The sequence below is a fragment of the Grammomys surdaster genome, unplaced genomic scaffold, assembly GCF_004785775.1.
Source record: "Grammomys surdaster isolate TR1022 unplaced genomic scaffold, NIH_TR_1.0 126013, whole genome shotgun sequence".
Classification (NCBI taxonomy): domain Eukaryota; kingdom Metazoa; phylum Chordata; class Mammalia; order Rodentia; family Muridae; genus Grammomys; species Grammomys surdaster.
Window position 1 is genome coordinate 51,651 of NW_021620828.1, and position 13,466 is coordinate 65,116.

The window sequence follows — 13,466 nt, forward strand, 5'->3', positions numbered from 1 at the left end:
AAGAAAGAAAGAAAGAAAGAAAGAAAGAAAGAAAGAAAGAAAGAAAGGGAGAAAGAGAGAAAGAGAGAAAGAGAGAAAGAGAGAAAGAAAGAGAGGGAAAGAAGAAAGATAAAAATAGAGAGAGAAAGAAAGAAAAAGAAGGAAAGAAAGAAAGAAAGAGAGAGAGAGAGAGAAAGAAAGAAAGAAAGAAAGAAAGAAGAAAAAGGAGGAAGGAAGGAAGGAAGGAAGGAAGGAAGGAAGGAAGGGAGGGAGGGAGGGAGGGAGGAAGGAAGGAAGGAAGGAAGGAAGGAAGGAAGAAGAGAGGAAAGAAAGAAATGAAAGAAACTCTTAGTAAGGGATACAAACAAGACAAATGTACATTGGGAGAGGTAGAAAAAGGCTACTCCAAACCTTTATTTTTTGCTTCTAGCATTTTATAGCTTTTTTAGTAAAAAAATCTTCTATATAAGAAAAAAATTACCTCATACATAAAATGTTAAAGAAAAGGGAATTATAGCACAAAAGAGATTCAAAGTTCAAAGCAGTGTTTCATTGTGTGAGTTCATTATAAGTTTAGAGCAACAGTTTCATATGGCCTTGCTTTTCCACAGTGAAGACTTGTGATCTATTTCTTGGATCAAATGTAGCATAAATGTTTTTTCTCTGATCATTAATTTGATCCAATCCTTTTTGTTTCCCTAGTCTATGACACATAAAGGTATATAGAGCTCTATTTGCAACTTTTATTCTATAGGGCGCTTGAGAAGAGTTGTATCAATTTACAAGCTCTATAAAATCATGACCAGCAATTAGGAAATGGTCAATTCATCTAAACAGCATTACTACATGGAAGAACACCTTCATATTGATTCTGCAGGAAATTGACCCAATAGAGTGGGTAAATACCCAGGAAATCATTAAGCTATGTAATAGTGAGAGGAAAGAGAAGCAATATCTGAGTCAAAATCTCTGGGGTCGTTGCCTCTCAGAGTGTACCCATTGCAGCCACACAAAACTGTGGATGTCTTGAGAAATCTTAGTTCATTGTCAGAGCCTTTCCAAGATGGCTTCTAACAGCAACTTAAGGGAACAGGGCATGAGGTCTGGGGGCAGGGCATGCAGTGAGTTTTACTGGGACAGTTGTACAGAGACAGCTTGCAGACAGAACAAGCTAGACACAGGTAAAGACAGAACCACCCATATTTGAAAAGGAGCAAAGCATTGAGAACATATTGCCAAAGTTAGTATTAAGGTAAGCAGAGCAAATCCAGTCAGAAACTGAGAGAAGTCAGATTGAACCAATCAGCTTGGAGAAAGTTTGAGCAAGAATAGCTGAGTTAAACCAGTCAGCCAGAGCTCAGAAAGAGTTAGATTATTAGGGATTCAGGAATAAGTCTCAAATGCTGTAAACACTCTAGAACTAAACTAGATTGTGATGAATCTAGAAGCATCCAGAAATAAGCTTAGGTTAGCAGACAGAGGCAATACGCCTCAGAGATGACAATTAACTTCACAAAAATAAAAGTTATATTTACAAATACTTATTTGAAGAGACTAATTTCATCTACATATCTTTATTTTATTTATTTACCAAAAGCAGTTACTTCCACTAAAGTCTTGATCACTAAAATCCTTTCAGAAAACTACCCAAGATGTTTCTTTTTTTTCTTTCTTTCTAGGTAGGCCATGGGTGTATCTGATCATTACAAGGATAAAACCATCTAAAGAATTAATCCAAAATGAATCAGTTATTCTTACAATGATTCTGCAGGGACAAAATTCTGGTATTTGGCATTGGAAAGGACAAAGTAAGGAATTCTTGGCCTGATGGCACTAAGCAGACCCCTTAACCCTGTTCTCTGAGGAATTCCACTCTGAGCACAGCACACAGTGCTGACTTCAGAGATACTCACCTGATTGTGGTATATTCCCCAAATTATGAGTTCATCATTTAGGGAAAGATGCTGAACACTGTGAGATTCAAAGACAAACTCGCCAACTTTCACTTGAGTTTTGGGAACATTCAGCGGAGACTGGTAATTAAAAATGTCAAGTTTGGTTGCCGAAACTTCCTTGTTCACAAGGTTCTCCTCATTGGAGCTTCTCCCAAGTTGGCCCTTTTGTAAGAATGGATGAAGCTGAAATAGAAAATAATGTTCGAAACTTGCACTAAAAGTCATTGAGATGCAAATAAACCCGGTTACTTTAACTGTCCTTTCTTTCACTCACTGTATGTTCCTTTGCCTTTGATTTTTCTTCCATTAATAAACATTTATCATAAGACTAGTGGATGCTATATGAAAGAATTAGCATAGTCATATGCTATTTACCAACACTATCACCACTATTCAAATTTGAAAACTGAACTTTTCTCAGTTACTCAGTGATGAAAGGAATGCTCTGTCCACCAGATTCTAATTTTTTATGAAAAGTAAGAAAAATCTGAATGTGGTATTTTAAACATTTGCAGAATAGCTCTTTCAGAAAAATCAAAATATTTTGACAACTATAAATTGCTTGAGAAAATTCTAGTAAAATAAAAATTTCAGATTTTATAAATAAGGAAGAGAAAGGAGAACACACATGGTATAGAAACTCAGAGGATCATGTGATGGAGAACTTCAAAGACAGATGGGAGTCAAAGAGAATAGAGTGGAGTAAGTTAACCAAAGCCGAAACTATATAACGAAGTCACACACATAGCTACATCTTTAAGCTAGTTAGAAAGAAAATATAATTTAAAAAGAATTTGGACATAGGTATTACACTTTATTTTATACAAAAAAAAATCCCTGTGGCCATTAGGAAGCCACCAAAAGACCCCAAGACTATGGACTATGCAGGTTATGATGATTGCCCTGGGTTACATGGAAGAATCAGACAGGAAGATCCTATTGCTGAAGACACCACACACCTTGACTTCAGGACACAATAGTGAGGATGGAACTAAGGTGAAAACTTTCTCCCTGTTGTCTGTTCTGCTTCTCTGTCTGTCTGGCACATTTCACACTGGCAGAAGCTGAACTGAAAGCTTCTGGCGAAGAAAAGTCAGCAGAGGCCTCTCCCAACTGTGGACCTTGCATTCTATAATACCAACTTCCCAGACACGAGGTGCATACTGGAAAACAACTGGCACAACTATTATGAGAATACACAACTGCTAATTGATTGTATTTGAGGACTTCTTTAGAAAAGAGACTCATGCCTGTTTCTGCAAATCTATTCACTATCCATGTCTGAGGAGATCACAAGTCCTATGGCTGAGCCTACTTCTTTTGTTTGGCTAAGAAGACACATTATTGAATTGCCTCATGATTATTTACATACATAGAATTGTGCTATTGTCAGATTATATCTGAGAATCTTCTCTTTGTGAAGAATATCAGTGCTTGAGGAAAAAATGATCATTGAGTGCTGATACTGAAATGAGACAGCCATGTAACTGTTCCCAAAACACAGAAGACATTGTGAAAGAGGGGATAGAGAGAATGCAAGAGCAAGATTCTGGGGAGGAGGTCCATGAAATGCTGTCTTTTAGCTGTGACATGGTCATGCCACTCATAAGCTTATGGCAGTTAAGTTTGCCTCTATAGAACCAGCACAAGACTGAGCCAATAAAAATGTTAAACCACAGAGGAGGGAGGGGCTTATGGGATCCGGCTCCTCATATGAGCCATGTTAGAAACTGAGGGATTCTGAAGGAAAGGAAGTCACTGTGGTCAGAAATGCCATCACTTCTGTATTCCTTCTGCCTCATTGGATAGCTGAATACTCATGTACACATGAAAGACCCTGTGGGTCATAAATCCAGTCAGTCATTGGGAAAAAAAAAAAGACATGACTGCAGCATAGGGACATGGTGGGAGAATGGAGGGTCTGTGAAGATGAGAGAGGTAAGGGACTGAGGGAAACGGTGTGAGCAGAAGGTATATGTACTGGTGTGCTTGTATGTAACTGTCTAAGTATACATTATTTTAATAGACCATATAGGATAGATATAAAAATGACTACGTCTAACCTTATAATTTAAATTTTAAAAAGAAAAACAAAAACAAAATTCTCTGAAAAAATAAGTGAAAAATATCCCTTCCTTAGAGAGGAGGATGATTTACTTTTTCAGATTGAATCAACAAAATTGTCCTCTTAAAGTGAAGAAAAAATGAATATGATCGGAGATTTAAAATACACAGGAATAAAATTTTGTTCATATTCCAGTCTTATAGCAATGATAAAGAAAACTTTCAGAGAAAAAAAAAACTGTATACGCTAGAAAATGAAACTGACATAGAGACAAGAACAGCAATGAAGCAGAATATCATAGGAAAATTGAGCATTGTATTTTCTTTATTTTTCTAATATGATAAAATCTGCTGAAAACCACAAAATGAATACAATACCATGTGGCTATGTCTTTAGATAAATGAAACACTTTACAGCACTGTTACAACAAATAGAAAACAGGAAACAGAAGGGTTGGAGAATCTGCCAGCATTGCTGGCAAGCAGTATTTTGAAGTAGGTCTTGAACATATTTAAAAAAAAAAACACCAGAATTTTTTAAATATAGCTGATATTCTATGAGAAAAACTAGAATAGAAATATTCAATTAAGTCTAAAGAATCAGATAAAGAGAAGATGACACAAAGGTGTCAACTGTCCCCAAATAGAAAATTCTCACATGATATTCATTATTATAAAGATCAATAATCATTTTAAGGTGAGTTCACTAAATGCATGAATTTACAACAGAAACAAATTGGAGTAAAACACTATACTCAACCAGACCAACAAAAAGCTGCTAAGACATGACTGTGTGCTAGTTAACACAAAATCCACAGGGAATGTCAGTGTCCCTGACAAATGTCCAGGAAATATAAGACTCTGGGAAAGAACAAATTTAATAGAAATAAACTAGGGATAATAGTAATAGAACAAGGAGAAAATACCAGCTCAAAGGCCGTTTCATTAACACAATCAAAAAAAGAAAATTTTCCTAATGCCTAAGAAAATTCATATAAAGGTATACAGAACACCAAATAGATTGGACTAGAAGATAAACTCACTTTGCTCTATAATAATTAAAACACTAAACATATAAAACAAAGAAAAAATAATAAATGCTTCAATGGAAAAAGACCAAGTAACATTTACAGTTGGACATATTCAAATTGCTCAAACTTCTCAGTGGAGACACTAAAAGCCAGAAAGATCTACGCACTTGCACTGCAGACTCTAAGATACCATAGATGCCCGATCACTATACCCAGCAAAACTTTCAATCACCATAAATGGAGAAAAAAATTTATTCCATTATAAATTCAAATTTAAATATCTATCCACAAATCCAGCACAAGAGACGTACCTGGATACATGATTAACTCAAAAAAATTAGTAGCCTTCCTATATACAAATGACAAATAGACAGAGAAAAACTCAAGGAAACAAAGTATTTTTGGGTAGCCAAACCAAGGAAGCAAAATTAGTATGAAAAAAGTTTAAGTCTTTGGGTAAAAAAAAAAAGAAGATATCAAAAGATGAAAATATCTCCCATGCTCATGAATCAGTAGAATTAACATAATAAATGGTAAAAAAAAAGAAGAAAGAAAGAAAGAAAAAACTTCCAGAAGTACCCCCATCCCTAATTTTAAAGTGTATAAAAATGTTACAGTAATAAAAACCACAAAGTATTCTCTTAAAAACAGACATGTTGAGCAATGGAAATGAATTGAAGACCAAGACTTAAATCCAATCACCTATAAACACCTTATTTTTTATAAAGAAGCCAGAAATATACAATGGAAAAAAGATAGCATCTTCAAAAATGACGCTGGTCTAAATGGATGTCTTCATGTTCAAGAATACTAACAGATCCATAATAGCCCTGTGCAAAAGTCAAGGCCAAATGATGATCACAACATTAAAACAGACTTGAGGGGACACTGAACTTGATGGAAGAAAATGTAAAAAATAGCTTTGAAAATATTTATAACTGTCTATATTATGAATGCTAATTACATCCTCCCAAAAAAAAAAAAACACTATTTACATGAGAATGTCTACATGCAAATAGCTTCTGGGAACCTGTCCCTTGATTCTGATTGGTAAATAAAGATGCTGAGAGCCCATGTCTGAGCAGGGCAGACCGTGTTGAGACCCTTAGGATTCCCTGGCTAGGGATAGGGAAAAAAAGGAGAAAGAGAACCACCACGCCAGGAGAGGTAGGGAAGAAAAGATGCCTTGACTGAGAAGGTTCAGGATGGAGAGCTGCCATGTAAGAATTAGAGAGAGTACAGCCCCAGAGGGCTGCTCAACTGGGTCCAGAGCAGCCAAGGTAAAATGCAAAATGCAATAAAGGAAAACTCAGGATAATTGGAGGGAGGTGGATTATATAAATGGGGGTTAGGAGATGGCACAAACATTGAATTGTTTAAGGCATAGTATAAAGGCTGAGTTTGTGTCTTTCATTTGAGAACCCAGAGCTTTGGGAAAAGTAGTGTGGAGTGTGCTGCCAAAATTTATTTAATTATTTTAATTCAACACATGCTAGCACAAGAGACAACTTTCTAAACAGAACACTGATAGGTCATGAATAAATGGGACCTCATGACACAAAAAGGCTTGTTCAAGGCAAAGGACAACTTCAATAGATTAAAATGGCTGTCAACAGAATGGAAAATAATTTTTACCAACTCTAAATCTGACAGACAGATAATATCCAAACTACATAAAGAACTGGAGACACCTGGTATAAACAAACCATCAGTCCAATTTTGAAAATAAGGTACGAAGTTAAACAAAGAGTTCTGAATAGAAGAATCTCAAAGGAGTGAGAAACATTTAAAAATAATATTCAATATCCTTATCCATTAGGGAAATGAAAATCAAAACTACTTTGAGCTTCCATCTTACACATGTCAGAATGACTAATATCAACAGTAGAAGTGGCAGTCATGATGGTGAGGATGTGCAGCAAGGGGAACACTCTTGCATTGACAGAGGGAATGTAATCTTGTATAGCCACTGTAGATATCAATATGGTGCCTGTTCAGAAAATTGAGAATCAATCTACCTCAAGACCCAACTATATAATTCTAAGAGTGTGCCCAAAGGATACTACATCTTACCACAAGGACAGTTGTTCAGTTAGTTCATAGTGGCTTTATTTAAAATAGTAATGATGGATATGGAACCTGAATTGGCCATCTTCTATAATAGGCAAGGCTCCCAATGGTACACCTGGGACATCAACCCATTCACAAAACCTTGTACCCAGTCTTTCTTGACTGCAAGATGTGCTGGGGCAATGGGGCTCTACATCTGTGGGAGTGACCAAGCAATGACTGGGCTAATTTGACTCTCAAGCCATGAGAGGCAACCCACGAAAGAAAATGCATGGACAACCGGGAACATGAGGCTGGGTGGCTCAGAGACCTAGAGTAGAAGCAAACAGGAACAAGTCAAAGATCAGATTCCTAAGGATATTCTGCTAGAGTCATAGAGCAGTGCTTAGTCCTGTGTTCATTAGAAAGATTTCAACTTGCAGCAGAGGGGAGCCTGTACAGCCCAGATGTCTTCAAACTCATGATCCTTCTCCTTTAGCCTCCCATAGGCTGGAGAACAGTCCTGGATGATATTGTCTACCCTGATAGAAGCTATGTGTTCTTCGAGGATATGTTAATCAAAACAAAACAAGTTATTGACCTCAAATGTACCTAAAATCCCTTAAAATATGCCATATTTATACTTCTTCAAGTCTCTTGTATTGTGTATTATAATTACTTCACAAAATATTAAAAGTGTTAATAAAAAAGATGTCATGATTAAATATCATATTTATTATTGTTTGAAAGTGCTTAAACTAGGAAACCATTTTTCAACATCATTCACATGTTGTTTTCTGAAAGAAATATTAGCTCAAGGATGCTTCTGGTTTCTGTCTGTGCCTGGAGCTGACCCTGTGCCACAGTGCTCCATATCCAAATATCTCTGGGAGAGAGCTCATCTCCTAGGTGTGCAGGTACATCTGTGAGCACAGGTAACACCAACATTTCTGTTCGAATTTCTGGCCCAAGAGGGACCAGGCCAGAGTTATCAGGACACAGGAAACCAGGAACAGCCAGAGATAGGATCCCTCAAGTTTCCATCTGTGACCCAGAGCTGAACATGTACCATAGCTCACCATATCCAAATTTATCCAGGAAAGAATTGGTCGCCCAGGAGTACTGACACACAGGCTTGCAGAAGGATAGGACAATGTCAGAGATAACAAGACTTACTAACACCAGAGATATCCAGATGGCGAGAGACAATGGCAAGAACAGAAACATAAGCAACAGAAATCAAGGATACGTGGCATTATCAGAACCCAGTACTCCCATAACAGTGAGCCCTGGATACCCCAACACACCAGAAAAGCAAGACTCTGATATAAAATCACATCTCATGATGATGATAGAGGACTTTAAGAATGAAATGAATAACTCCCTTAAAGAAATTCAAGAGAACACAAATAAATAGGTAGAAGTTTAAAGAGGAAACACAAAAATCTCTTAAAAAATTATAGGAAAATATAACCAAACAGGTGAAGGAATTGAACAAAACTATCCAGGACTGAACAAATGGAAATAAAATCAATAAAGAAATCACAAAAGGAGACAGCCCTGGAGATTAAAAAAAAAATCTATGAAAGAGATCAGGGACAGAGATGCAAGCATCATCCAGGGAATACAAAAGATAGAAGAGAGAATCTTAGGTGGAGAAGATACCAGAGACAACACTGACACAACAGTCAAAAATTGCAAACTGCAAAAAGCTCCTAACCCAAAACATTCAGGAAATCCAAGACACAATGCGAAGAACAAACCTAAGGATAATAGGTATAGACGAGAGCAAAGATTCCCAAATTAAAGGGCCAGTAAATATCTTCAACAAAATTATAGAAGAAAACTTCCCTAACCTAAAGAAAGAGATGCCCATAAACACACAAGAAACCTACAGAACTCCAAATAGATTGGACCAGAAATGAAATTCCACCTGTCACATAATTATCAAAACACCAAATACACAAAACAAAGAAAGAATATCAAAAGCAGTTGCCCACTCTCTCCATACCTATTCGATATACTACTGGAAGTCATAGCCAGAGCAATTAGACAAAAAACGGTCAAAGGGATACAAATTGGAAATGAAGAAGTCAAAACATCACTATTTGCAGATGATATGTTAATATATTTAAAGGACCCCAAAACTTCCACTAGAGAAATCCTAAACCTTATCAACAATTTCAGGAAACTGGCTGTATATAAAATTAACTCGAACAAATCAGTAGCCATCCTCTATTCAAAGGATAAATGGGCTGAGAACAAAATGGAAATGACACCCTTCACAATAGTCACAAATAATATAAAATATTTTAGTGTGACTCTAACCAAACAAGTGAAAGATCTACACAACAAGAACTTCAAGTCTTTGAAGAAAAAAATTCAAGAAGACCTCAAAAGATTGAGAGATCTCCCATGCTCAAGGATTAGCGGGATTAACATAGTAAAAATGGCCATCTTGTCAAAGGCAATCTACAGATTCAATGCAATCTCCATCAAAATTCCCACTCAGTTCTTCATAGAGTTAGAAAGAGTAATTCTCAAATTCATTTGGAATAAAAAAAAATCAAGATATCAAAAACTATTCTCAACAATAAAAGAACTTCTGGGGATTCACCATCCCAAGCTGTACTACAAAGCAATAGTGATAAATACTACATGATATTACTACAGTGACAGGCAGGTAGATCAATGCATAGAATTGAAGACCTAGAAAATGAACCTTCGGTCACTTGACCTTTGATAAAGGAGCTAAAACAATACAGTGGAAAAAAGACAACAGTTTTCAACAAAAGGTGCTGGTTCAACTGGAAGTCAACATGTAGAAGAATGCAAAACAATCCATTCTTATCTCCCTGTACAAAGTTCAAGTCTGAGTGGATTAAGGACCTACACATAAAACCAGATACACTAAAACTAATAGAAGAGAAAGTGAGGGAAAGCCTGGGACACATTGGCACAAGGGAAATTTTCCTGAGCAGAACATCAATCCCTTATGCACTAACATCAACAATAGACAAATACCTCATAAAATTACAAAGCTTCTGTAAGGCAAAGGATATTGTCAATAGGATAAAATGGACCCAACAGATTGAGAAAAGATCTTTACCAATCCTACATCCTATACAGGGATAATATCCAATATATACAAAGAACACAAGAAGTTAGACTACAGACAACCAAATATCCCTATTTTAAAATGGGGTACAGAGCTAAACAGAAAATTCTCAACAGAAGAAACTCGATGGCCGAGAAGCACCTAAAGAAATGTTCAACATCCTTAGTCATCAGGGAAACGCAAATCCAAACTACCCTGAGATTCCACCTGACACCACTCAGAATTGCTAAGATCAAAATTCAGATGACAGCAGATACTGGCAAGGATGTGGAAAAAAAGGAACTCTCCTTGATGGTTGGTGAGATTGCAAGCAGGAACAAATGCTCTGGAAATCAGACTGATGGTGTCTCAGAAATTTGGACATAGTACTACCAGAGGATGCAGCTATACCACTCCTGGGCATATACCCAGAAGATGCTCCAACATGTAACAAGGACACATGCTCCACTATGCTCATAGCAGCCTTATTTATAATTGCCAAAAGCTAGAAACAACCCAGATGTCTCTAAACAGATAAATGGATAGAGAAAATGTGGTACATTTATGCAATGAAATGCTACTTAGCTATTAAAAACAATGACTTAATGAAATTCACAGGCAAATGGATGAAACTCAAAAATATCATCCTTAGTGAGGTAACTCAGTGACTAAAAGAACACACATGATATGCACTCACTGATAAGGGATGTTAGCTCAAAAGTATGAAATGTCAAGATAAATTTCACAGACCATATGAAGTTCAAGAAGAGGGGAAACCCACTGAGAATGCTTTATTGTTTCTTAGAAGGGGAACCAAATACTCACAAGAGGAATTACAGAGATAAGGTGTGGAGCAGGGACAGAAGGAAAGTCCATCCAAAGACTGCCCCACCTGGGAATCCATCACATATACAGTCCCCACACCTGGATGCTATTGTGGATGCCAGGAAGTGCTTGCTGACAGGAGCCTGATATGGCTGTCTCCAGAGAGGCTCTGTCAGAGCCTAACAAATACAAAGGCAAATACTTACAGTCAACAATTGGACTAAGTGTGGGTTCCCTGATGGAGGAGTTGGAGAAGGGACTGAAGGAGCTGAGGGGGTTTGCAACTCCATGGGCAGAGTACCAGTGTAAACCTGCCAGACCCCCCAGAGCTCCTGGGGACTGGACGACCAACCAAAGAGTACACATAGAGGGACCCATGACTCTGGTCACATATATGGCAGAGGATGGCCTTATTAGACGTTAGTGGGAGGAGTGCGGCCGGAGCACGAGGTGGCTTGATGCCCCAGTGGAGGAGAATGCCAGGGAAGGTAGTCTGGAGTGGGTGGGTTGGTGGTGGAGAGCAGGGGGAGGGGTGATGGGATAAGGAGTTCTGAAGGAGAGGCCTGGAAAAAGGATAACATTTGAAATGTAAATAAAGAAATTATCCAATAAATGAAAAAAAGGAAATTTTAGCTCAACTTTAAACAATGTGGTTTACAATGTGGTTTTTTTCTAATTCTATTTCTTTATGCTATGTTATGCTAATAAAATAAACACGAATTTTTTGAGGAAAGAGAAAGTAGTATAAAGAAGCATGTTAGCATAAGAAATACTTTTCCAACACTAATGATGATAGATCATGAATCAAAATGCAGAAATTACAAGCCAGGGCCCAACACCCTAGGAAAATATAAGAACAACTATTGTTACCTTCCATGGGAGAGGAGCCTGGAGGACACTTTTATTATGTGAGTCTCCTTCCACTCTGAGTGACAGCTCCTCATGCAGTGCCTGGGCAATGGCATATACAGCAGCATGGACTTTGTAGCTCAAGGGTGAGGTATTCATATCCCAAAGATGCAGAGGTCGTGTGCTCAGGCTGCCATTTTGCTCACATTGACTCAGTTCCCTGACTCTGTTCTGATGGAAACGTGGACATTCAAATATGATCGACCACACATCCTGGATAAAGATATCATGAGGGTATTTTCTAGGTTGAACACTTCTGAGAAAATCCTTGAATCCCAGAATTTCATCCACGTGAACTGAAAATAATATTCCTGCACTGAAGTGTGTATAAACAAAATTTTGTTCAAAGGGTAATGCAGAGATATACCAATCAGAAGTTGTGATCCAGACATTACCAAAAGGTCTATACATAGTGAGGATAGGGAAAAACGTTTCAAAAGGATTTGTGATACCAAATGCAAGCATCACACGTGGCAGAGGGACTCTTTCCATAAAAGCTTGCCAGTATGCTGGGCTCTCAGGTTCTCTACCCTTTTCTGCAAATGCAACACAAAGTCCATGTTTGGTCATCTCTTCTGTGATGTCCATAACAAAGACTTCTCCACTCATATCATCTGGAACCAACAGACCAACCCAGACCCAAGAGAAGTATAGCAGCAGTTGAATAATTCCCTGATGCAGAGCTGTGGTGTGCGTAGGAAACTGGTAAGGAGGCTGGAGCTGGACTCCGGTCCCAAGACTCTGGTCAAAAGGAGCATAGCTGATCTAAACAGAAAGAAAGTTACAACTCAAGTCAAGACAATTAGGTTTATTGTCATGTGATTTGGTTTACCTTGTCTGTTTATTCACTCTAGGAGAAATTAAACAGTTAAATAACATTACTAAGAAATACCAATTTGTTACCTACGTCACTTACTACTCACTATGTACATGAAATTTATCTTAATCATTGAGAATTTATAGAACATACCAAAAAGGGCCATGGAGTGTCTATCTCCTGATCTCAGTTAAGGCAATACCTGTCAAACAGGAGCATTTGCAAATCTGTCACTTCCCATACCAATACATTCACCTTCCTGATAATGAAAGTGGAGAAACATTAACACAAAGGCCCTTTTACTTGAAGTCACAAATACATCACTAATTAACCAATAAACAGGAATCTGAGAAGCATTGTAAAACCCACTAGTGAAGTCTATATTTGGCTAGAAGTTCCTATGTATTTGTCTTTCTGTAATGCTAGCTTCGTAGTCAACTAACCTAAAATAAGCTTGCTTAGATTAGAAGGCTGACTATCGACCACAATGCTTGTTGTAAAGTCTCTCTTTTAATAGGACCCTCTGGTCACTCCCATCACATTACTATCCTTTTTAACAGAAAACTTGAGTTGAGTTGTTTACACTGTATTCCTATGCACTTTAGGGCATCTCCTCTGGGATGCAAGGGTGAACTAAATCATTAATTACCTAATCTGCTATATCCAATGACAAATCTCCAAATTCACTGCACTTAATCTAATATTGGCATGAAACAATGCTTTTCCTTAAGACGTGCTCT

General features: G+C 37.5%; 1 protein-coding gene across 1 annotated transcript in view; it reads right to left on the minus strand.

Moving 5' to 3' along the window:
• The window catches only part of LOC114610034 (vomeronasal type-2 receptor 26-like), a 38,867-nt gene that overhangs the window by 19,595 nt on the left and 5,806 nt on the right, over positions 1–13,466 (minus strand). Inside the window, exons 3-4 of the mRNA XM_028754497.1 lie at positions 11,871–12,674; positions 1,893–2,117 (exon numbers count right to left, since the gene is read on the minus strand). Coding sequence (XP_028610330.1) covers positions 1,893–2,117; positions 11,871–12,674 — 1,029 coding nt within the window. The remainder of the gene's footprint in view (positions 1–1,892; positions 2,118–11,870; positions 12,675–13,466) is intronic.